The sequence below is a fragment of the Spinacia oleracea genome, chromosome 3 (genome assembly GCF_020520425.1).
Source record: "Spinacia oleracea cultivar Varoflay chromosome 3, BTI_SOV_V1, whole genome shotgun sequence".
In the NCBI taxonomy this organism is placed as follows: domain Eukaryota; kingdom Viridiplantae; phylum Streptophyta; class Magnoliopsida; order Caryophyllales; family Amaranthaceae; genus Spinacia; species Spinacia oleracea.
The window spans coordinates 92,975,865-93,002,159 of record NC_079489.1 but is presented as its reverse complement, the minus strand read 5'-3'; the positions used below and the strand labels follow the sequence as shown (position 1 = coordinate 93,002,159).

The following is a 26,295-nucleotide window of genomic DNA, read 5'->3' as shown; positions in this document are numbered from 1 at the left end:
TTCGTGAAGGGCCAAGGGGACAAGATAGGATGGAGTACTTCACAAGGTTGATGAGAGATGGATACGAACCGCTGGCAGGAGTCGCACTTCTTAGCAAAGGTGATTGCGGCTTTCTTCATGGTGGGCCAGAAATATCCCATGGTAAGGGTTTTGTGGGATACGCTTCTTCCTCCGGCGTGGTTTCCACATTCTCCATCATGTATGTTGCGCAATGTCGACTCGATCTCGTCATGATCAAAGCATCTCAGGTACGGTCCTGCAACCGACTTTCTGAACAATACTCCATGGATTAGGATAAATCTGGAGGCTTTCATGCGGAAGGCTTTTTCGTGGGTGACTCCAGGTGGGATAGTGTTGTGTTTGAGCTAGTGTGTGTAAGGGTCGCGCCATGAGGGCATTTGAGTAAGTTCAGACTGTTCGGTGATGGGTAGGTTATCTTTGGTGATGGCTGGATACATTAAGTGGACTACGGGGATGGAGGTGAGTTTAGGTTTGATGTTTGAGCCAAGATTGGCTAAGGCGTCAGCCTGGGTGTTTTGGTCTCTTGGTATTTGTTGTAAGGTGCATGAGTCGAACTTGTTCACGAGCCTTTTTGCTATTTACAAGTGGGCCTGCATCTTTGAGTCCTTCGCTGCATACGAACCGTTAATCTGGCTGATAATTAATAAAGAATGGCAACGTACCTCAAGTCGGCGGATATTCATGTCGAGTGCTAATGACAACCCCAAGATCAAAGCTTCGTACTCTGCTTCGTTGTTGGTAGCTTTGAACTCGCAACAGACAGATTGTACTATGGTGTCCCCTTATGGCGACTTTAGCACGATGCCGAGGCCTGTCCCCCGTATGTTGGAGGAGCCGTCAGTATATAGGGTCCATGTTGACGAGGATCCATTGTTGGTCAGTGTGTTGACTTCGTGATCGACTTCGTGTTGGAGGCTCGGGCTGAAGTCAGCCACAAAATCAGCCAGGGCTTGCGACTTGATGGTTGTGCGAGGTTTGTACCGTATGTCATAACAACCTAATCGGTTTTTTCATGAAATGCCCCTGAGGTTTGCAATAATGCACCAAATACACCTGCGCGTTTCAAAATTCATAAAATACCCCTATTTACTCAAAACTGTTCACCAAATACCCCTATTATGACTTTCCATTAGTCCTCCGTTAAGTCATGTTTAAAATTCATAAAATGCACCTAAATATAAAGGTTTTGCATAGTATACACCTATTTGTAAAGTTCTTTGCACCAAGTGGGGATGTGAACCCCAAGTTCAAGGCTTATGGGATAGTGGACACTGAGAGCTGTGATAGTTGGACATATTTCATGAGATGCTTGAGGCAGATGTTTGAGCAAGAGGGTTGCAACAAAGATGATTGGACCTTCATCAGTGACAGAATGAAGGTATATGTTCATTTTGCTCCTTTTTTGTTTCAAGTTTATAATATTGCAACAGATATGATTGGCCTAAAATGAACATATTCTGTGTAGGGAGTTGACTTGGCAGTGAGAGATACTTTTCCTAGAGCTACTAGGAGAGTTTGCTGCCAACACTTGTATATGAATTGCAAAAACAATGGATTTAGTGGATTTGCTTTCTTCAAACTGTTTTGGATAGCTGCAAATGCACACAATGAGTATGTGTATGGTAAAGCATTAGAGAAGATCACTGCTCATGATCCAAATGCTGCTGCATACTTGGACACATGCCAGGAGCAGTGGTCCAGGCATATGTTTGACCCTGCTGTTTGTTGTGATCACAACACAACAAACTTTGTGGAGGCATTCAATGCATGCACAAAACCATACAGAGACATGCCTGTATTCTCATTGTTGGAAGGTATAGCTCACCACTTCATGTTCTGTTCCTTTATTTTCTGATGTTTGTGATGTTCTGTGTATAATGTTGTATGTTGTTGTATGTTGTTGTACAGCAATCAGAAAGTGGTGTATGGAGAGGGTTGGGGCAAGATTTGACATGGCAATTGATATGGAGGATGGTCAGTTGACTGAGTATGCCAAGAAAGAGGTGGATGAAAGAATAGGAGAGTCTAGGTTCTGCTATGCTACAGCCTGTGGTGGGGGAGAATTTGAGGTCAGAGATGCACATGTGAACTTCTCCATCAGGTTATCAACTAAAAGATGTGGGTGTGGGAAGTGGCAAATTTCTGGAATCCCCTGCAAGCATGCACTCAGGGTGATTTATGACCAAAGGCTGAACCCCATTGATTTTGTCTCCCCATTCTTCAAGTCTGCTGCATACAAGCTTACATATGCAGACCACATTCACCCCATGTCAGACCCAACACAGTGGCCTAACTTTTCTCTCCCTACCATTCAGCCTCCAGTCATCAAAAGACAAGCTGGCAGACCTGCTAAGAAGAGAAAGAGAGGACCAAATGAACCCATGAAGGGGAAGAGGAACATCAATGTGAAATGTGGAAAGTGCAGGGAGTTTGGTCATAACTCAAGGACATGTAAGAATGGAGGACCAAGCACTGGACCAAGCACTTCAGCAGCAGCAGGTGCAAGTACATCACAAGGGGGTCCAAGGGGGAGGAAAAGAGCAAACACAGCAACTTAACCATGCACAAAGTTAAAAGTTAGTCAGTTTTTGGTGAACTGTAGGTGCACAAAGTTAAAATAGCTTAGGCAATTTACAGTTAGTATCACTTTTTGGAAAGAACACAAGTGCTTAGACAAGATGTTTTTGTGCAGTTTCAGTGGCATTTGTCCAATTAGAAATCAGTTTTTGTAAAGCTCATATACTTAAACAAGTCATGTTATTTCTTGAAATTTGTTACAACTCTACTTCATTGTTATCCAAATTAGAAATGCAAACATTATTACACCAATTTTTATTGCAAAATTGAATTGTTGTTTCTGTTGTTTCAGTTTCTTCTTCAATAGCTTCAACTCTTCATCCATTCCCCTGCTTCCTTCTTGCATGTTATTGTGTTCTTCTTGCATTCCCCTGTTTTCATCAGCTCTGTTTCCCTTGCTTTGAGCTTCATCAAATGTCTGCTCAACAAAACATTTGCACCACTTGAAATTATCACAAGGATCACACTTGTAGTAAAGCTTTTGCGGATTTTTAGCCGTTTCCGAGCTCCTTATTGCAAATCTTCTCCCACAATTGCAGTTTTTATTTGGAACTCTTAGGTATGACAAATTTGGGATGGAAGAGGATCCGGTTTTTGAATTAGAACTCATGGCTATTTAGGAAATAGAGGGCTAAACATGGAGCAAGTCAAGGGAACAACCGCCTTACTTATAGGCAGCATGAACATAACGACTATATTGTATTAAAACTAGCCGTTGGATTCAAATTATGAAGTTTGGGTATTTGGTGCAAAGAACTTTACAAATAGGTGTATACTATGCAAAACCTTTATATTTAGGTGCATTTTATGAATTTTAAACATGACTTAACGGAGGACTAACGGAAAGTCATAATAGGGGTATTTGGTGAACAGTTTTGAGTAAATAGGGGTATTTTATGAATTTTGAAACGCGCAGGTGTATTTGGTGCATTATTGCAAACCTCAGGGGAATTTTATGAAAAAACCGCAACCTAATTGTATAGCCCATTTGGACATCCTGCCATACAACTCGGGTTTCCTCATGATTGACTTCATGGGATAGTTAGTTCTAACAGTGATAAGATGACATTCGAAATAAGGACGCAATTTAACTGAAGCGACGACTAAAGCAAGGACAAGTTTTTCGAGATGAGAGTACCTTGTTTCGGCGCTAAGTAAAGAATTACTGACGTAATAAACGGGTAGTTGCTTTCCGTCTTCTTCCCGTACTAACACTGCACTCATGGTCGGCTCTGTAACTGCGAGGTATACTTGTAGCACTTCATTGTTTTTTGGTTTGGACAGTAACGGGGGGTTTGACAGGTATTGCTTGAGTTGATGTAATGCGGCTTCGTGTCGGTCAGTCCAGCTGAACTTCTCATTCTTACTGAGGATGTCGTAGAACAATTTACACTTGTCGGATGACCTGGAGATGAAGCGGTTGAGGGCAGCCACTATGCCTGCTAATTTTTGTGTGTCCTTCTGGTTTCGAGGTGATTGTAAGTTGATGATTGCGCGGATCTGATCAGGACTAGCTTCGATGCCTCTTTGAGTAACCATGTAACCTAGGAATTTTTCGAAAGAGACTCCGAACGAACATTTGGTGGGGTTGAGTTTCATGTTGTACTCTCGCAACACGTCGAAGGCTTGCTGAAGATGCGTGATGTGATCCGAGGCTTTCTTGGATTTCACAAGCATGTCGTCGATGTAGACTTCCATTGTGTCGCTCAGCTGTTTCTAAACATTTTGTTGACTAGGCGCTAATAGGTGGCGCCTGCGTTCCTTAATCCGAACGGCATGACCTTGTAACAATAAGTTCCCCGCTTCGTGATGAAGGCGGTTTTCTCTTGATCTTCTGGGTGCATCAAAATCTGGTTGTAGCCACTGAACGCGTCCATGAATGTGAGCATCTCGTGTCCCGCAGTAGCATCAACCATGGAGTCGATGTGGGGTAAGGGAAAAGAATCTTTAGGGCATGCTTTGTTGATGTCGGTGAAATCTATGCATACTCGCCATTTCCCATTCTTCTTCCTGACTACGACGACATTGGCCAACCAGTCTGGGTATTTCACCTCCCTGATCTTTCTTGTATCTAGTACTTGCTGAACTTCATCGTTGATAATTTGGTTGCGCTCTGGAGCGAACTTCCGCAGCTTTTGTTTGACGGGTTTATGTCGGGGGTCGACACTGAGTTTTTGAGTGATGACGTCTGGGCTGATGCCTGGCATATCTTCATGTGACCATGCGAAGCAATCCGCGTTGGCTTTGAGAAATGTAACGAGCTCCGACCTGATGTCGTCGGGTACGTCACATCCAATAAAGATGACCTGTTCTGGTTTCGCAGGATCCAAGATGATCTCGTCGAGTTGTTCAGATTTGGGTTCTTCGTAGCTTGCTGGTTCTGAATTGGACTGTAATTGCTATAATGAGGATTTATTTGTGGCCGATGGCTTTAGGGCCGCCTTATAGCATTCTTTGGACTCTTGTTGGTCTCCTTTGATTTCTTAAACCCCCCATCGAGTCGGGAACTTGATGATTTGGTGATATGTCGAAGGGATGGCCTTCATGTCGTGGATCCAGGGCCTGCCCAAAATAATGTTGTAAGATGAAGGGCAGTCAATAACACAGAATTTTACCTGTTGGTTTATCCCTTGTGCGTAAACGGGTAAGGTAACTTCTTCGAATGTGGTTTTTGCTTCGCCACTGAACCCTATTAGCATGGTGTATTTTTTGACGACGTCTGTGTCTGGGTTGAGCCCCATCTCCTTGAGGGCGTCGAGCATCATCACGTTAGTTGAGCTGCCATTGTCGACAAGTACTCGTTTGATCATGCAGTTTCCAACAGGAATAGATATCACCAAGCCTTCATGATGTTTGTCCGAGATGTCCCCTGCATCAGATTCATCAAAAGATATAGGGGTTAGGTATTTGGCGGCTACAGCTCGGACTGGTCTGTCTATCTCGTTTTCTCGGGCGTGTCTCTTCGCTGCAGAATAAGTTAAACCACAAATGTCAGAACCTCCAGCAATGAAATTCACAGTTTTAGTATGAGGGGGAGGTGGAGGAGGTCGAGATGGAGAGTTAGAGTTGTCTTTGTTGACAACGCCACGAGCTTTATCTGACATGACGTCCTTGAGGTAACCATTTTTCAGCAGGTAGGCTACTTCTCTCCTCAACGCAACGCAGTCGTTGGTTGTGTGACCGATGTCGGCATGGAAATCACACCATTTGGAGGGATCCTTCTTCGACTCGGGTTTGCTAGACTTCGGCGGCCATTGCACTGCTTTCCCCATCTTCGAGAGGTGGTTCATCAGACCTACATTGTCAACACAGAAAGAATATTCGTTAATTTTTGGAGGTAGATCCGGGTTGTTCTTCCAGTCGGAGTCCTCGTCTTCCTCCACCACTGCTACATGTTGAGGTCGGGAATAAGGAGCAGGGCGGTCGTTGGTCCTCTTGGGGTAGGGCAACCGTCTTTCCGTCTTTGAGTAGTCACTGCCCCCTTTCCGAGAATGGAGAGTTTCTTCCAACCTAACTTGGGCCATTGCTTTGGCTTGAGCATCTTCGAACGTCTTGCAGGGGTATTTGATTAAATCTCTCCAGAGGTCGGTTTCGCCGTATAATCCCTGTCTGAACGCTTCGATGGCTGTCGGAACATCACATTCAGGAATAGTCACCTTCTCCCTGATGAACCGGGCTATATAATCCTTCAGGGGTTCGTCAGGACGTTGGATTACTCGGTATAAGTCGCTTGTCTGCTTCTCTAGACATCTGCTGCTAGCGAACTGTTGGTTGAACATGTTGTCGAGGTGAGCAAAAGAGGTAATGCATCCATTTGGCAGGCTAGTCAACCACTTTAAGGCGGGCCCAACCAATGTCGAACCGAACCCTTTGCAAAGGCTGGCTTCTCTCATGTGTTTAGGGAGTGGAATGGTCATCATCCGCTGTTTGTAGGTCAAGATATGTTCTCTTGGGTCGGTTGTCCCGTCGTACATGGGCATGTTGGGTGGGCTAAATCGTTTTGGGATGTCTATTGCATCAATGGGATCAGCATATGGGGAGTCGGTATAACTGTCTAGGCTAGCTTCTTTGATTGGTGTTGGTACACCAGGAATTTTGTTTATCATGGTCATGATTTGTTGGAGTTGGTGATTGGTGTTCTCACAGATGTTGTTGAGTACCGGGACGAGGGGGCTAAACGTTTCGGGAAGGCTGGCTTGGAGATGTTGATAATAGGTACTCTGCGGGTGTACGCCATGAGGTTGGTGAGGAGTGAACTGCGGCACCACTTGTTGCATGTAAGGAGGCGTTCCTTGAGTAGCGTGGGTACCTTCAACATAAGGGAATGGAGTTACGAAACCGTGACTAACTGGAGCGACTGACCTGTTAAGAGGAGTGTATGGAGAATAGGTTCAAGAAGAGTCCGGTCGCATTAGGGCATTGGGAAATGCTGCTTGCGGCGCCTGGCTCGCCAAAGGAATCGTCATCAACTGGGGAGGTGCCCCTGGTGCCGAAGTGACCAGGTTAACAACAGGTTGGACGACTTGCTGAGAGAAGAGTTGATCCCATGGCATTTGAATTGTTGGCGTTGATCCTTGCGCCGGGAGCGTAACTAGCAGGGGCATTGACATGGTCACTGTTGGGGGAGGCGGCGGACGAGATACCGGAGCGGAGGCGGGAGCCGTCACCATGGTGGATGTCGTCATGCCGACCTGAGGTGGGGTTACCCGGGCAGCCGCCGCGGTGACAATTGTCGCCGATGTACCTGCAGAAGATGGTTGAGTTGGAGGCGGGGGAAGCCAACTCGGGTTAGAACGGGGTTGATTCGGTAATGGATCGAATTCGCGGATCTGCTGGAGAACGGGACCCCCAGGTTCGCCAAAATGCACATGGAGGGGGTGATCTGGAGCGGCGTCAAGATCCAAGCGGCGGTTTAACCCGGAGGTGTCTCGTCGGTACTGGAACCTGAATCCGGTGGCGATGGAGGCAGTGGACCTAACTTGAGAGTGGAACGCTTCGTTCTCCTTTTGGAGGATGTTGATGCGCTGCTCCATGGCTTCGAAGCGACGAGTGATATCATCGGATGAGCTAGCATTTCCAGCCATGGTGATTGGAATGGTATTATCGAGCTGCATTTGATAGTCAGCCCCACGGTGGGCGCCAAATTGTTTTGGGTAAATTCGACTTAGAGACGAGCTTGCCTTGATGAAGGTGCTAACAATCGATCGAGCTAGATAATTGAGAAAGGTGAGAGCAAGTTGTAATAGCATAAGGTAATCGTAGGTTTATTGCTTGGAAATCATGTATGTAAAATAGACAAGACTAAGCCATTTTATAGGCATTTACAACAAGAACGTAACGTTTATGGAATAATTGCTCATAATTAGATAATAAATACGTAATGAAGGCCGGCTTCATCAAAGGTTTGTAACGTCCGTTTTGAGCCAAGCAGTTGGGAATACCGTTCGAATAATGCCACCTTGCGCCTTGTTGGAAGCCACGTAAGCAATGCTTGCCACGTATGCCCACGTCACCAAGAGGGTATTTTTCCCCCCTAACAATAATGCCGGATTTTCTAGTCCAAATTCCAAGTTTCAAGTTCAATCCAAATTTTCTAGTTCAAAACCTCAATTTTCAAGTCCAAATCCAACGGCGTCATAATGCCGGATTTTCTAGTCCACATTTCGAGTTTCAAGTTCAATCCAAAATTTCTAGTTCAAAACCTCAATTTTCAAGTTCCAAATCCAACGGCGTCATAATGCCGGATTTTCTAGTCCAAATTTCGAGTTTCAAGTTCAATCCAAGTTTGCTAGTCCAAAACCTCAATTTTCAAGTCCAAATCCAACGGCGTCATAATGCCGGATTTTCTAGTTCAAATTTCAAGTTCAAAACCCTAATCCAACGGCGTCATAATGCCGGATTGTCTAGTTCAAATTTCAAGCTTCAAGTTTCAAGTCAAAATTCAAATCCAACGGGTCATAATGCCGAATTTTCTAGTAAAAATTTCAAGTTCAAAGCTCAAATCCAACGGCGTCATGCCGGATTTCCTATTTCAAACATTCAAGTCTTCAAACCTCAAACTCAAGTTACCAATTCCAATTTCGAAATCTCAAGTTCAAATGTCCAAACTCATATCGGGCTAATGCCAACTTTTCAACTCAAACTTTCAAACCTCAAAATTCCATATCGATCTTTCAAACTTCAAGTCCTATCCTCCAAGTTCCAAGTTCCCAATTCAAGCCGTCGTGATGCCAATTTTTTTCCATTCCATGTTTTAAACCTCAAGTTCGAAGCTCTAAAGTTTCGATCCTTGAAATCTCAAGTCCTATATTCGAAACTTCAAAATTCCAAGTCCACGACGGCGTAATGCCGACTTTCAAATTCCCAAATTCAATGTCTCAAATCCATGACGGCATAATGTCGGATTTTCCATATTCAAAGCCTCACATTCTACATACAAAGTGCGTCCTTTCCATTTCGAAGTTCAAACTTCGAATCAAATTTAAACTTCAAACTCATCTTCAAGCTACAAATCCTTGCTTTCCATTGCACTCAAGTTCAAAATTCCAAACATTTCCAATGGGTTGTAAATCCCTTAAAATAATACAAGTCCTATTTTCCAATGGGTTGAAAATCCCTTGAAATAATACAAGTCCAATTCTCCAATGGGTTGAAAATCCCTTGAAATAATACAAGTCCAATTTATCAATGGGTTGAAATCCCCCTAAAATATTTCAATGGGTTGAAACTCCCCTAAAATATTCCAAGTCCTATCAATGGGTTGAAATCCCCCTAAAATATTTCAATGGGTTGAAACTCCCCTAAATTATTTCAAGTCCTATCAACCGGTTGAAATCCCCCTAAAATATTTCAATGTGTTGAAACTCCCCTAAAATATTCCAAGTCCTATCAATGGGTTGAAATCCCCCTAAAATATTTCAATGGGTTTAAACTCCCCTAAAATATTCAAAGTCCTATCTGTGAGGGGGTCGAAAAAGCACGAGGCTTAATGCGTGACCTCGTCCCTCGTTGGTGTGACGCTTCTTTTTGTCAAATCAAGTGTAATTAGATTTCCCGTGAGTTTACACCCAATTGACTAGTAATATAGGAGTCACCATTCAGTTTTTAACGACAATGAGAAAAACTGACAAAACCCGGTTATCGTGACATAAAGGGAGTGCAATTATGTTTGACCACGACGACCGTAGGTTCCCTTGTGATCCCTGGTGGTGGGGATCGCTCAACGTACACGCGCAGGGTAGAGATTGAGGGTTCGGGGGACTGTAACTACCAAGAGGAGTACTCGCTCTTCGATAACTCCAGAGGCAGAATATCCTTACTAGCTCAGCATAAATAATTGAAGGGACATGCGTTAACTATTAAACTAATCTGAGTTGATTTTAACAATATGCAACATAAAGTACTAGATCGAGCGCGATTATCTGATTTAGATTGTTTTAAGGGATCTAGCATGATAATCCAATTTCCCAAAAATATCATATTTATTAAGCGTGATCGAACAATCAGATTTAGTTAGTTTAACAGTTCATAAAAGGGCGAGGAAAGCAATTAAACCATGGAAAAGGGACACATTACGACGCACCCTTGAGAGGTGCGTCACGGTTCTCAGAAAACTAACCACTTTGACTTTGCTATTTCTCCTTTTATTTAACGAATCTCAAATTATGGGACAGGATACGTTCTGTTCGATTTATGGATCGATTGCGACAGAACGCGTGATCAGTTTTGCAGCGTGAGGCTTAGGCTTAGGGGTTTAGAGTCAATACTCAGAATAATAATTGTGTGTTGTTGTCCTTTTCACGTCGAACTTAAGGCCCTATTTATAGAAAAGAGTTCGTGGAAAGATAGAATTGTAGAACTCTAATCCACGAGGAATTAGGAAAAACACGTACCAGGTATTTTCAGCGCCTAGAGCCAGGCGTTGAAAATAGGATCTGGGCTGTTTTTCTTAGTCAGATTCGGATTCCTAGAATCCGGAGTATTTGAGATTTAATTGAGTCTTTTAGTGCGTATTAACCTTGTGACGGGATGCGTCTGGGCCCGTTAAGAACTCTAGGCTCGTTAGGATTTTAATTAATACGTGACTCTTATTTTCGAATCATATTAGGAATAGGATTTTCTCATAATCTCTATCTCATTTAGGATTTATGTTGGAGTGCAACACCTAATTCTGACAGGTTTTTATCTTTTATGACTTTCCACTTTTAACAACTACCCATTACGGCAATTACTATTTTTAGCAGGTTTCCATAAATAGCAGGTTTCGGGTGAAATGAAAAGGGGAATTGAGATTCGTTATTTTATAGGAGATGCGTTGTCAAGTGGAGATTTATGCTTTCATCATCGAACCTTCCCTTTCGGGAATGGGGACAAAAGTAGGTGTCTACAGTTAGCCCCCACTTTGACTGAGTCTTGGAGTAAGACGATGGTCAAAGTATTAGACGGAGTGCGTCGCACAAGCCATGGTGACATGTTTTGGCGAGGGTCTCACGAGCCCCCGAGTGATAACATTTGACTTAAGGGTCATCACTTGAAGTGTCGACATATCCCTCACGTGTCATTGGGATTTGACAGCGGATAGTATAGAAACTTCCTCACTTTGTCATTGGAAGTATCTAAAGGTGCGCAGAAACTCCCTCACTTTGTCATTTGGAGTAGCTACAGATGTTTTCGAAATCAAAGCTATAAAGTGTAATTGGGCCTGGCCAAGCCCAATCACGAGGTAAAAAATGTTTTTAAAGATTCTCATTTTCAGGGTTAGCTAAACGAGAAAACCCCCTTGTTTTTATGGGACGTAAAACGAAGGAAAATCCAGCACATCGTTCTTTTTTGGAAAAAACGGAAAACCAATCTTTGGAAAAAGGGAAAGCTACTCACATCGTTCTTTTTTGGAAAAACGGAAAACCAGAAAAAGTTATCGCTGCAGCGACTAAGGACCTGCGCAGTTAGTGACGCAGACCCCGCCGGCTAAAGATGGCGAGCCTGTCCGCTAAGGATGGACACCCCGTCCGATAGAAGTGGACGAATCTGTTTTTGAAATTTAAAAATAAGGTCCTACGCGGTTTGTGACGTAGACCCCGCTGGCTGAAGATGGCGAACCTGTCCGCTAAGGGTGGACACCCCGTCCGATAGAAGTGGACGAATCTATTTTGAAATTTGTTTGTGCTTTTTGAAAATAAGGACCTACGCAGTTTGTGACGTAGACCCCGCCGGCTGAAGATGGCGAGCCTATTTTAAATTTGAAGACTTTATTTTTCGAAAACTGAGGATCTGCGCGGCTAGTGACGCGGACCCCGCCCGCTGAGGGTGGGCGAGCCCATTTTGAATTTCTTGCTTTTTCATTTTGCCTATGTAGGAGGGTTTTTTGCGATTACAACCTGTTGGTGGGTCGCAATATTTCCCGATTAGGTGTGTCCTATAAGTGGGTCCACACTGTGTATATATTTTTTTTTAACGATATTGCAAAATACTGTTTTTGGATAAGAAATGTCCAGATAACGGATGTTTTACACAAATAGGGATTGCGCGTGCCCGACAGCGAATATTCGCTGTCTGGGAAACACTTTCAGCGCCCAGCTCTGGGCGCGAGAATTTCTAACGCCCAGAGCTGGGCGTTGAAAATGCGAAGGGGAGACTGGTCCTTAAATACGCGGACCGTCTCCTTCCTTTCCCATTTCCGCCATTTTCGCTCAAACTCCTCACCTCTTTCAACTAATTCTTAGCTCATTTCTTCACTTTTCTTTGCGAATTCTACTCCAAGTCACTCCCTAATCTTCCCAATGTAAGTAATTTTCAGTAATTTTGAGATTTTTTTGTCAATTTCAGTATTTTTGGTCAAGTTTTTTGTGCATGAAATTGATTTGGGGGTTTTTGATTTTGTGCCCCTTTCCTTCAATCAGATAGTTGGAAATGTTCTACATAATATGTTAATTAGTTTGTGCATGTTAATTTTCGCAAGTATGCTGATTTTTGTTGAATTTGGGCATGTTTATGCTAGCCCCCAAGTATTCCTACGACTTTAGTGTTTTCTTACAATGTAGGTGTTTTTGGTATATTACTTGCGTTCCTCATAATTCATGAATGACAAATTATGGAAGAATTTTGATTTTGTTGGAGTTAACAATAATTTTTCTATTTAGGGAATTTTTGCTCAATATGAACTTAGTACCATGTTTTTAGGGAACAAAAATTGTATGACTCCATTTTATGAGCGGAATGCACTTTTTAGTGATTGGTGTGAGTGCCAATTTTGTTAAAGGTATAATGCCTTGTTGTATCGTTGATCAGCATGTCTGACGAGTTGTCACCTCCTTCTGGTGGCCACGAGGAGCGTGGCATGACGCGTCAGTCTACTGGCGCGAGACCCCTATGGGTGGGTCCTAAGTTCTACGACGGTCGAGACCTGCACTACGACCTAGAGCACCGCGTGACTACCCGCCTTCACGCGAGGAGGGACACTACGGTTCGCGGCTACGGTGCAGCGACGAGCGAGACTATTTTTGGTTTCCTGAGCTCGGACGCCCAGGCTTTAGTGAGGGTGAGCTCACTTTTTCCGGTGGTCGAGACCTTCTGGGAGATACTGCGGCTTAACATCTCCCTGTCCTTTCTGCGGTCGCTCATGAGGTGGTGGTGGGATACCACCAACACATTCCATTTTCCTTGGGGTGAGATAACGATCACTCCTGAGGACTACACGGCTTTGACAGGCTTGACCTTTACGGGGAACCCCGTTCGCCAAGGGTCGGATGGCCCACCGCCGATCGTTGCTGAGGGTACTAGGCTCCTGGGCTCGTGGATGGGCATGAGATTGCCTTCGTACCAGCCCTGTGGGATACCTTTTGCTGACCTGATGTGGGCCCTGGAGCATGGGGTGGAGGAGTCGTCTTCAAGACAGGCCCGGCTGTTCTACCTCCATTTTATTACTTCCACTTTTCTATCGGGTCCGACTGACACCTGTGACCCGAGGTGGATAGGCATGGTGGAGGACGAGTCTACGCTGGGTGACTATTGCTGGGGCGATTTGGGCTACGCGACGCTCGTCGGCCAGATGAGTTTGGCGGTGCGCGACTCGGACCCGTGTAGACGTCACATTGTCATTACATTGGCGAGAGTGCCGCGTTTAATAGAGGTATGTGCCTAGCCTTTCTTTTGTTTTCTCGCTTTTACCGGGCCCCTCTTTTTTTTGACGTATTATTGTCTTTTCCTTTTATAGTTGTGGGCTTTTGAGCATTTGCCTTGGCTGGCTCCCCGAAAGGGGCAGAGGCCTTTGGAGTACCCTGCCGGTCGTCGTTGGGGTTGGAAGGAGAAGCTGACTGCGCGTCCACTGCCCGATACCGTGTGGGACCTCATTCGGGACGGGAATCCTGAGCATGTACAGAATCTTATCCTCTATCTCGTATTTCATCATTTTTCTTTTATTTTCTATGTGCAAGATCTGACCGTGTCCGTATGAAACAGGTGGTTTGGACCCCATGACTCTCCTTTAGGGGTACTTATGCTTCGGTCAGGGATAGTTATGCCCTGAGCCAGATGCGGGTCTTGTTCGGTGGCCGCCGCGACCCTGTCTGGTACCTGGGAGAGCGGGTACGTATGCAGACGGCCGGGGTTTTTTCGGTGCCTAAGCCTCCACCTGCGACCATGCTGTCTACTCGTTCGATAGGCGAGTCGTGGAGGGTCTACTCGAGGACTGGTGTGCCGGCGACGGAGTTGGTGATAGCGGGAGCTAGCTATTATCAGTTTATCCAGGATTCCATTCGTCTCCCAGAGCCTGGCGTTGTGAGTTGCTCTCTCTTTTTGTACTGATTTCTTTTTGTTAGGGTTTTCATGCTCGTGCTTATGTATTTATGTTTATGTGTTTTATGCAGGAGTATCCTGACCCTTTGTTAGGGGGATGGTGAAGGAAATAATGCCCTTGGTCCAAGTATGCATTCTATGTTAAGTCTAATAAATGCGGTTCAGTATTAATTAACAAGTTAATAATTCAGTGAGATCAAGTGAGCTGAATGCCTAGCTAGAGGCCGCTTCAGTTCAAGTGGAATTAATGATATTAATCCACAGCTTACTCTTGACTGAACCCGTAGGGTCACATAAATAGTACGTAAACGGATCAAGTATTTAATGGCATTAAATACTCCATCTATGGATATTCGGAATCGACGGATCTTGGTTTCAGTGGGAGCTGATATCGTCACAGGCAAGAAATGAATACTCCGGAAACGATGATATTGCCGGAAACGGAAATATGGATCGTATCGGAAATATAAATATTATCCAAGTCGTAGATGTTGCCGGAAACGGAAACATGGTACGTATCGGAAAATATTATCGGAAATGGAAATATTGCCAGAATCGGAAATATTGCCAGAAACGGAAATATTGTCAGAATCGGAAATATTATCGGAATCGGAAAATAATTCCGGAAACGGAAATATTAAATATTTGTTCGAAACGGAAATTGATTCCGGAATCGGAAATATTAAATATTGTTCGTATCGGAAATGAATTCCGGAATCGGGAATTTAATCGGAAGCGTATCGTACGAATTAGCATCGGACGAGGCCCGCTAGACGAAGGCCCAGCACGAAGCCAGGCCGTCGCCCAGCGAGCCAACGCGCACCAGCGCACGCCAAGCCTCGACCAGGCCCAGCGCAAGGCCAGGCCCAGCCAAGGCCTTGGGCGCGCGCGCGGGAGCACAGCAGTGGGCCGAGCGCTGTGCGCCTAGCGTGGGCCGCAAGGCTTGCGCGGGTGTACGGTGCTCGTGCAATGCTTGTGCGGGAATCCTGAAGCAATCAGGATTAAAAGTGTGATTAAATCCTAAAACTATTAGATAATGATTATTTAATTAGAGTCCTAGTAGGGTTATAATTAAATAAATTAGTATCCTAATAGGATTCAAAAACCCTTTCCATAACTCTATAAATAGGTGCCTAGGGTCACATATTTTCATAGATTATTCAAGTATTCAAAGTGAGTTTTTGAGAGAAAATTCAGACACATTTCTTGACTATAAGTGCCGAAAATTCTTAGTACCTTAAGGGCGATTCTAGTTGGTCAATCTTAAGGCGGATCCGGACGTGCTGTGGACTATCTATGGAGGGACGACACTTGGAGTCCTAAAGACTTGTTCTTGTTCGGTTAGGGCGCAGCTAGGGAAGGCACGCGACAAAGAGTATGCATCTAAACTATGCTATATGATTATGTGTAAATAATATGTATTCCTGGCTAAATGGTTTTTCCGCATGATTTATGAATTGTCATATGTATCATAACCTAACAGTGGTATCACAAGCCTCTTATTATTTTCATAATCTAAATTGCATGAACATGGTTAAATATTACAAATTTGCAAGAATTAAAAGGGGTGATTAATTTTCGTAATTGTTAATTAATTGCAAATTGCGTTTATTTAATTATACGTGCGCAGTTTTTCGGCAGTTTCTTCGTTACTCATCCAAATCGAGTGATTTTTGTGTCAATTCCGCATGTAAAAGGCATTCTAAAATTTTTCTGCCGAACCCAGAATTCTCAAATTCGAAGCCTAACTATGACTTTTCGAAGGTTTTAGTTTTTCGAATGCAAAATTTCGTAAATTTAAGATGTTAAATTAAATATTTGCGATTCTTGTTGATAAATCTTGAATTTTTGATTGACCTACTGTATATGTTTAACAAGTTTGAATGTCTAGCCTTGTTAATTATGCAATCTAATTTTTAATTATGATTAATTTGTTAAAAATTAGAATAATTTAGAATTAATTTGATTTTCATAATTATTTATAATTTAATTAGATACCTATGATTAAAAACCACCATAAAAATTGTAAATTTATGTTAAATTTTAAATTTTTATGACCTAGGCTTGAATCCATAATAATCGGAAATCAATTGAATAATAAATTTTCGATTTTTCGCCCTAAAATTATGAAATTAATATTATTTATTAATTTGTCATTAATTTTAAATATAAATTTTAAATTTTTATGCGATTCGTTCATATAACTTGCACGCACAAAGCAATGGACGCTTCGTGTTACCCTTAAGGGGTGTTGTATAGTGCGGGCATGCGACGACGAGCAAGGGAGCTCGTCGCCCGTGCGGCACGAATGCAATGAGCAGGGGCATGGTGCACGAGCACAAGGCAGCAGCCCTGCCTTGTGTCGTGGGCCACGAGCTATGGATGAATGGGCATGGGCGAAGGCAAGGCATGGCAGTCGCGTGTGGGCAGCAAGCGAGCTGCGCCACAACGCGCACTGCCTCGCGCAAGCCCACGCAGCCTCGTGCGCAGCGAGCGCAAGCTCGCGTGCCACGAGCGCTGCACCCAGCGTTGATCGCGCGCAATTGCTCGCGCACAGCAAGCGATGGCTCGCGTGCATCAAGCGCTGGAGCGCGCACAGCGAGCGATGGCTCGCGTGCGTCGAGCGCTGGCGCGCGCGCAGCGAGCACCACTTGCGATGGGAAGATGCAGCAGCTATGCGACGAGCGCATGGGCTGCGCGCACATGGCCAGCGATGGCTGTGTGCGTGTGGCCCATGGGCGTGCGATGCGTAGGGTGTTTGCGTTGCGATTAGATCGTTTTGAATGTTTAATTTGAAATTTTCAGTTTACGTAATTTTAATTAATTTTAAAAATTAATAATTTAAATTATTTTCTTGGATTTTAATTTTGAATATTGTAATTATAATAAATTTTATTTATTCTAATTATTTTACTAAAATTAAAATCATGAATTAATTTAAATACGACTGAAATTAAATTAAACTTTTTGGATTCAATTATAAATTCATATGAGCTTTAAATTTTAATTAAATTTGTATGTTTCCGGTTAGACTAGAAATACATTTTTATGTTTAAAATTAGTAAAGCATACGAATTTATTGGTTTAAGTGGGAGCCCTTTTAGTCATAAACTCTTGATTAGGTCTACAAATCCTTAAGGTTAAAACAACTTGATTAGAATTAATAAGGACTGAATAATTGGTAGATTATTGGTGCCCTTGATTAATTGCTGCAAATGTTTACGTGATGCATAATGTGTTTTACTAACCAGCTATGTGGGCCATTCATGATAATGAATGGGTGAATGGTATATATTGTATATGTACTGTTTTGCAGGTTATGAAGTGACTAGTATGGCCCAAATAGGATAGAAAATATGGTCTGCGCACCATTAATTTGAATGTAATTGGTCTAAAGTACCAAAGTTATTTTTCAATTCAAATATGGTCTGCGTACCATCAAATAGTTGTAATTAGTTATAGCTTATCCTATTTGAAGAAAATGGTGCCTCCCACGGAGATTTTCAAGACGGACTTTGAAGTCAAAGCTTCAAGATGAAGTCGGGCCATACTAGATCACATTTATCTTATGCATGCTTTAAGTTATTTATTGCTTTAAATATGTCTTAATTATGCATAAGATTGTGGCTTGATAATGTTGCATGATTAAGGATTTTAGTTCACTTAAAATCTAACCAACATAGTAAGAGCCTTAAGTTCCAAACTTAAAAATTGAGTTAAAAGGTGCCATGCCAAAATATACACTTGCTTGGATATCCTTTACATCAATCTAGTAATAGTTTTCGCTCAGCGAGGTGTTACTTATTGGTCCTAAAGGGGCAAGGTACACAAATAATTGTGAGTACATGTTAGTTTTGGTGAAACTCAACGATATAAGTAAGGAGTCCTTTTATGTCGTGGCAAAATCGATAGGTTTACCTAATAAGTTCTTAGACGTACCTATCAACCAAGAATAGTTTCTAGACGATTAGCAAAAGGCTTTTGCTTACCTAAGATGTTCTAGGATTAAGTCGACAAACTGTGCTTAGTTCTTCAATGATTTTAGGATCTTGGAATCATTTTATTCACACCTGCCGGAACACATAACTTGAATAAAATGCTTAATAAACATTGAATTATGCATGTATGCTAGAATTTAAGTTTATTAAGAGAAACTGTGAATGGTTATTTATTTGTTTATTCTTTTCAATTGTAGTTTTTAATATGGCAAACAACAATCAAAACATCATCATGGGTTCTGAGCTTATGGTCAAGCTGAACCTGGCAAATTTTCTTGAATGGGAAGCTAAGCTAGTTGAAATAGTCAAACTCAATGGACTTGAGTATGTACTATCACATCCCATGCCAAGCTACTATGCCAGAGACATGACCCCTGAGAGATTTTACGCCTGGGATGCGGATCTCAAAAAGGTTATGAGTCTCATGCTGAACAATATCCCTGATGATTCGGCTAGAAGGTTTGTAGCCTATGAACCTTTTACGCTCATCAAGAATCAGAGGGATATCTGTCGTGGAAGCACCGAGGACAGGGACCTGAACGTCCATGAGTTGATTAAATCAATGTCTGGTCTAAAGGTTAGTTCTCCCAACAGGTGTTATAGGATGGAGGTCCAAGAAACACATGTTCAGCTCCTTCGCACTAAACAGAGGGTAGGCGTCCCACTGAGGTTCCATGTGGATCTTATGCGTTCATACTTTGATCGCCTAAGTCTACTAGGAACACCAATAAGCGAAAGGATGGCAGTCTCTATCTTGCTCAATTCACTACACAGTGGGTTTGGTCGCTTCAAGCAACTATACCTAAGTGAACCAAGAGAAGAAACAGTTGCAGAATTTGTTCACCTTGTCAGAAAGGCTGAAATAATACTGGACTGTGAAGCCAAAGATTTACTCAAGGCTAGAAGGAGACCGTTCAAGAAAAGTGGAAAGTCCAAGGGCAATGCTAAATCAAAGCAGGACAAATCCACATCAAAGCTGTCTTTATTGTGATGGAATAGGCCATTACAAAAGAGAATGTCCAAAGCTAAAGGAAGATCGGAAGAACGGAACAGTCGTTCCATCTTCAGGTATTTTCGTTATAGACTGTATACTTGCTAATTCAACTTCTTGGGTATTAGATACAGGTTGTGGCTCACACTTATGTTCCAATCCACAGGGACTAAGAAGAAGTAGAAAGTTAAGCAAGGGTGAAGTCGACCTACGAGTGGGAAATGGAGCACGGATTGCTGCATTAGCTGTAGGAACTTACTATTTGTCGTTGCCCTCCGGGCTAGTTTTGGAACTGGAAGAGTGTTTCCATGTTCCAAGTCTTACTAAAAACATCATTTCAGTTTCTTGCTTAGATGCTAAGGGATTTTCCTTTTTAATAAAAGACAATAGTTGTTCGTTTTATTTTAAAGAGATGTTTTATGGATCTGCTAGATTAGTCAATGGACTTTATTTATTAGATCACGACAAACAAGTATATAACATAAATACCAAAAAGGCCAAAAAGGATGATTCAGATCTCACCTATCTGTGGCATTGTCGATTAGGCCATATAAACTTGAAACGCTTAGAAAGACTTCAAAAGGAAGGAATTCTAGAACCATTTGACTTAGAGGATTATGGTAAATGCGAATCATGTTTACTTGGCAAAATGACAAAGCAACCTTTCTCTAAAGTTGGAGAAAGAGCAAATGAACTATTGGGTTTAATCCATACAGATGTATGTGGACCAATGAGTACAAATTCTAGAGGTGGTTTCAGCTACTTTATCACTTTCACTGATGACTTCAGTAGATATGGTTATGTCTACCTAATGAAGCATAAGTCTGAATCCTTTGACAAATTCAAGGAATTTCAGAGTGAAGTAGAGAATCAATTAGGCAAGAAGATTAAGGCACTGCGGTCTGATAGAGGCGGTGAATATCTGAGCTATGAATTTGATGACCATCTGAAAGAATGTGGAATTCTATCAGAATTGACTCCTCCTGGAACACCACAATGGAACGGTGTGTCGGAACGGAGGAACAGAACCTTGCTAGACATGGTCAGGTCAATGATGGGTCAGGCCGAACTTCCATTAGAATTTTGGGGACATGCACTAAATACAGCTGCACTCACTATAAATAGAGCTCCGTCTAAAGCTGTCGAAAAGACTCCATACGAATTATGGTTTGGAAAGCCTCCAAATGTGTCTTTTCTGAAGATTTGGGGATGTGAAGTATACGTCAAACGATTGATTTCAGACAAACTTCATCCAAAATCTGACAAATGTATCCTTGTGGGCTATCCAAAGGAAACAAAGGGGTATTACTTCTACAAAACATCTGAGAACAAGGTGTTTGTTGCTCGAGATGGTGTCTTTTTGGAGAAAGATCACATTTCCAAAATGACAAGTGGGAGAAAAGTAGACCTCGAAGAAATTCGAGTCGAACAACAAACTCTAGAGAATGCTCAAGATGACATTCAGGATGAAACTCAGAGATCTTTAGAAGAATCTGGTGAGAATCATGGTCAATCTAGAAATGTTACCCCGCGTTGATCGCAAAGATATAGATCTCAACCGGAAAGGTACTTAGGTATTTTGACGAACGAGAGCTATGACGTTCTATTACATGAAAGTGATGAACCTACGACTTACAAACAAGCTATGACGAGCCCTAGCTCCAAGCAATGGCAAGAAGCCATGCAATCTGAATTAGAATCCATGTCTGAAAACCAAGTATGGGATTTGGTCGATTTGCCAGATGGCTACCAAGCCATTGGAAGCAAATGGGTTTTCAAACTGAAAAAGGACAAGGATGGGAAACTTGATGTTTTCAAAGCTAGATTGGTTGCAAAAGGTTACAGGCAAGTCCACGGTGTGGATTACGATGAAACCTTTTCACCAGTTGCAATGCTAAAGTCTATCCGGATAATGTTAGCAATCGCTGCATATTACGATTACGAAATATGGCAGATGGATGTCAAAACTGCTTTCTTAAACGGCGTTTTAACAGAAACTGTGTTTATGACACAGCCTGAAGGTTTTGAGGATCCAAAGAATGCTAAAAAGGTATGCAAGCTAAAGAAGTCAATCTACGGATTGAAGCAGGCATCCAGGAGCTGGAATATACGTTTTGATGAAGCAGTCAGTGACTTTGGTTTCATCAAGAACGCAGACGAATCTTGTGTATACAAGAAGGTCAGTGGGAGCAAAATTGCTTTCCTAGTATTATATGTCGACGACATATTACTTATCGGAAATGACATTCCTATGTTGAACTCTGTCAAGATTTGGCTTGGGAAATGTTTTTCGATGAAAGATCTAGGAGAAGCACAGTACATATTGGGCATCAAGATTTACAGAGATAGATCTAAAAGGATGATTGGACTTAGTCAGAGCACTTATATCAATAAGGTGCTTGATAGGTTCAAGATGGCGGACTCCAAGCGAGGCTACCTACCCATGTCTCATGGAATAACTCTAAGCAAGACTCAGTGCCCAAAAACACTTGATGAGCGTAGACGAATGAATGGGATTCCATATGCATCATTGATTGGTTCAATAATGTATGCTATGATATGTACACGCCCGGATGTTGCGTACGCACTCAGTGCTACGAGCAGATACCAGTCAGACCCAGGAGAGGCGCATTGGACTGCTGCCAAGAATATTCTGAAGTACCTGAAAAGGCACAAAGATGACTTCCTGGTCTATGGTAGAGACGATGAATTAATTGTTAAAGGCTATACGGACGCAAGTTTCCAAACCGACAAGGATGATTTCAGATCACAGTCTGGGTTTGTCTTCTGCCTCAACGGAGGAGCAGTAAGCTGGAAAAGTGCTAAGCAAAGCACCATTGCGGATTCTACAACTGAAGCGGAGTACATTGCTGCACATGAAGCAGCAAAGGAAGCTATATGGCTAAGGAAGTTCATAGGTGAACTTGGTGTAGTCCCCTCTATTAAAGGACCAATAGCCCTGTATTGTGATAATAACGGAGCTATTGCACAGGCAAAGGAGCCTAGACACCACCAGAGAGTCAAGCATGTACTTCGTAGATTTCACCTTCTACGAGAGTTCGTTGAAAGAAAAGAAGTCGAGATAAGCAAAATTGGAACTGATGACAACATATCAGATCCATTGACTAAACCTCTGCCGCAAGCGAAGCACAACTCGCACACTGCAGCTATGGGAATCAAGCATATTGGAGAATGGCTTTGATGTCTCTGTTTAATGTTTTAAAGTTTTAGAGTTTAAATCTTTGTAAAACATTATTGGTTAATCATTCACAATAAATGAAAAGAATTCATTTTTCCATTTAATTTGTGGTTTATTAAATGATGAGTCCCTTCAATTTGACGATATATTCAAGATAGACTGTCAGGACCAGTCCTGTGACTAAGAAATGTCTATCAAGTGAACTTGAATGTCAAAGGTTGAAAAAGGTCCCTGGTCGGAGTTTTCTATAAAATTGGACGCATAGAAAACGTTAGACGATTAGAATGCAAGATGACTAGTAGTTCTGTTTCTTGAACTATGTGGACATGGCAATGTCATAATCATTTGCATAGATACTTACTTTGGGAAGACTAGTATCGGACAAGACCTATGAAACTTTACTGTAAGAGATGAAAATCTGTCATAAGTAAATTTCATTAAAATTATTAGACACTAAATCCTCAATACCTGAGTGATTTGAGATTACTTATTTGAGAACTGGTTGCTTTGACGTTGACCAACCATCGCACCGTAAAAGGAGGCTATAAAGGCAACGCTCAGGTAATCACCTATCAAACGAAGTCTAATCTCAAGATCGCAAGATTGGGATTGTCCTCCCATAAATCGGGATGAGATGCTTAAAAGTTGTACAAGGCCACTCAGAGAGCTAGAAACTGTGAAATGCATGGCCGTGCTCGGATGAATCATAGGCTATGATTATCTGTTTATTTGATCAGTTGAACTCTGAAACCGAGGAACACCTCTGGACATAATAAGGATGACAACTCTTACTTTATGTTCAAAGAGCAAGCATCGAGCGATAAAGGAATTAGGAAATGCACACTTGTCCCTAAGGACAAGTGGGAGACTGAAGGAAATAATGCCCTTGGTCCAAGTATGCATTCTATGTTAAGTCTAATAAATGCGGTTCAGTATTAATTAACAAGTTAATAATTCAGTGAGATCAAGTGAGCTGAATGCCTAGCTAGAGGCCGCTTCAGTTCAAGTGGAATTAATGATATTAATCCACAGCTTACTCTTGACTGAACCCGTAGGGTCACACAAATAGTACGTAAACGGATCAAGTATTTAATGGCATTAAATACTCCATCTATGGATATTCGGAATCGACGGATCTTGGTTTCAGTGGGAGCTGAGATCGTCACAGGCAAGAAATGAATACTCCGGAAACGATGATATTGCCGGAAACGGAAATATGGATCGTATCGGAAATATAAATATTATCCAAGTCGTAGATGTTGCCGGAAACGGAAACATGGTACGTATCGGAAAATATTATCGGAAATGGAAATATTGCCAGAATCGGAAATATTGCCGGAAACGGAAATATTGTCAGAATCGGAAATATTATCGGAATCGGAAAATAATTCCGGAAACGGAAATATTAAATATTTGTTCGAAACGGAAATTGATTCCGGAATCGGAAATATTAAATATTGTTCATATCGGAAATGAATTTCGGAATCGGGAATTTAATCGGAAGCGTATCGTACGAATTAGCATCGGACGAGGCCCGCTATACGAAAGCCCAGCACGAAGCCAGGCCGTCGCCCAGCGAGCCAACGCACACCAGCGCACGCCAAGCCTCGACCAGGCCCTGCGCAAGGCCAGGCCCAGCCAAGGCCTTGGGCGCGCGCGCGGGAGCACAGCAGTGGGCCGAGCGTTGTGCGCCTAGCGTGGGCCGCAAGGCTTGCGCGGGTGTACGGTGCTCGTGCAATGCTTGTGCGGGAATCCTGAAGCAATCAGGATTCGAAGTGTGATTAAATCCTAAAACTATTAGATAATGATTATTTAATTAGAGTCCTAGTAGGGTTATAATTAAATAAATTAGTATCCTAATAGGATTCCAAAACCCTTTCCATAACTCTATAAATAGGTGCCTAGGGTCACATATTTTCATAGATTATTCAAGTATTCAAAGTGAGTTTTTGAGAGAAAATTCAGACACATTTCTTGACTATAAGTGCCGAAAATCGTTAGTACCTTAAGGGAGATTCTAGTTGGTCAATCTTAAGGCGGATCCGGACGTGCTGTGGACTATCTACGGAGGGACGACACTTGGAGTCCTAAAGACTTGTTCTTGTTCGGTTCGGGCGCAGCTAGGGAAGGCACGCAACAAAGAGTATGCATCTAAACTATGCTATATGATTATGTGTAAATAATATGTATTCCTGGCTAAATGGTTTTTCCGCATGATTTATGAATTGTCATATGTATCATAACCTAACAGATGGGTGCCTCCCGATGCTCGGATCTCGTATACCGGAGAGAGTGGATCCGAGATTGTGGAGACTGTCCCGGAAGACCGGGTTTTCCATGCTCCGCTCCCTGAGGGAGTACAGGCGGTATGCACCTTTTATTTGTTCATTCTTCTTATATCCTTTTTTTTTTTTTTCTTTTGTTACTAACATTCCTGTTTCAGGTTCCGGCCCGTACGGCCAACGCGATGGTGGGGGTGATCAACCGGTTGAAGTCCGCGTTGGTTCGGGCCCAATCTGCACTTTCTTGCAGGAGCCCCCACTCCACTCGGGTAATGTGCCCTCTTTTTTCCTTTTGATCTGTACCTTTTGTTTGGCTTTCCGTTACTCACCCTCCTTTTTGTTTTTGCAGACGAGGGATGGACGAGCCGGGGCCGACGACGCAGGTCCCTCGGGTGGGGGACGCGGTCGTGAGGAGAGAGAGAGGGCACGGCACTCGCCCCTACGGCATCGCCGTTCCGATGTGGGGACGAGTTCTTCCGGGGAGAGGTCCGAGCCGAAGCGTAGGCGACGTTCCGTGTCGGTGGCTGGAGAGCCTAGCCCCGAGTTGCAGCCACAACCTCATTTTTGGGGTGATTCTGGCTGGGGGTCCTCATACCACGGGGAGTGGAGTGGATGGACCGGTGAGGCTTGGAGACATGAGGTCGATGACGAGTCTTAGGTTTGCCTCCTGTTTTGTATATATTCATTCTTGTATTCCGTATGTATAAATATTTTATTTTTTGTGAATTTTGGGTGCAAGAATCTTTGAGCCTTCCATGGGCTTTGCCTCAACTCATTATAGCAGTACTAGCTTTCTAAACCAACGACGAATTTCGAAAAGAGAAAGAATTCCATATATAAAAAATGAGTTCATACAAGAGTGCACACATATTTTTAGACTAGCCGACTACTTGGGGTATTACATATGCATGTTCACTATTTTTCGTTTTTTGCCGACTCGTGCCATACTCCTTTGTTGGGCTTGTTCCTGAAAATTCTTGTGTCTTTGTTTTCATTCTATTTGGCCTTGCCCGTGCATGGGTTGGGGTATAGTGCCCTTTGTAATATCCTTTTGTCTTGATGTGCTCCATGACTTTAGTATTTTTTTAATTTTTATTGGACCGAATCCTTGATAAGGATTGCCTACGTATCTTGTCAGAATCAGGTCGCGCGTAGTTCTAGCTATGATTTTTTGAAATTTTTGAAAGGGGCGTTCATTACACATCTGCTACCCCCCAAGTGTTCGTGGTTCTTTTGATGATCCGAAAAAAGGAGTACGAACACTTGCAGAAGCGGGAGGATAGGTGGCGAGAGAGAATGACGCCCAAATTCGGGCGTAGGAAATATCGGCGCCCAAGCCTGGGCGTTAAAAATAAAGGCGTCCAGTCCTGGGCGCTGAATCTTTGTCCTTCGTCCTTTCTACTTTAGCAAGTTTTAAGCCGTTTGTCTAGAGTA

At 42.8% G+C, this 26,295-nt stretch overlaps 1 protein-coding gene across 1 annotated transcript; it reads left to right on the top strand.

The window, feature by feature from the left end:
* Positions 1 to 2,058: 2,058 nt before the first annotated feature.
* Positions 2,059 to 2,579, top strand: LOC130469873 (uncharacterized). Its single transcript, XM_056839389.1, has 2 exons — positions 2,059 to 2,090; positions 2,138 to 2,579. The coding sequence occupies exons 1-2, from the start codon at positions 2,059 to 2,061 to the stop codon at positions 2,577 to 2,579; spliced, it is 474 nt and encodes a 157-aa protein (XP_056695367.1).
* Positions 2,580 to 26,295: the final 23,716 nt, after the last annotated feature.

Coding starts and splice junctions, on each gene's coding strand:
- LOC130469873 (XM_056839389.1), top strand. CDS start 2,059: ATGCTACAGCCTGTGGTGGGGGAGAATTTGAG. Junction 2,091..2,137: donor GTGGTGGGGGAGAATTTGAG/GTCAGAGATGCA, acceptor ATCAACTAAAAG/ATGTGGGTGTGGGAAGTGGC.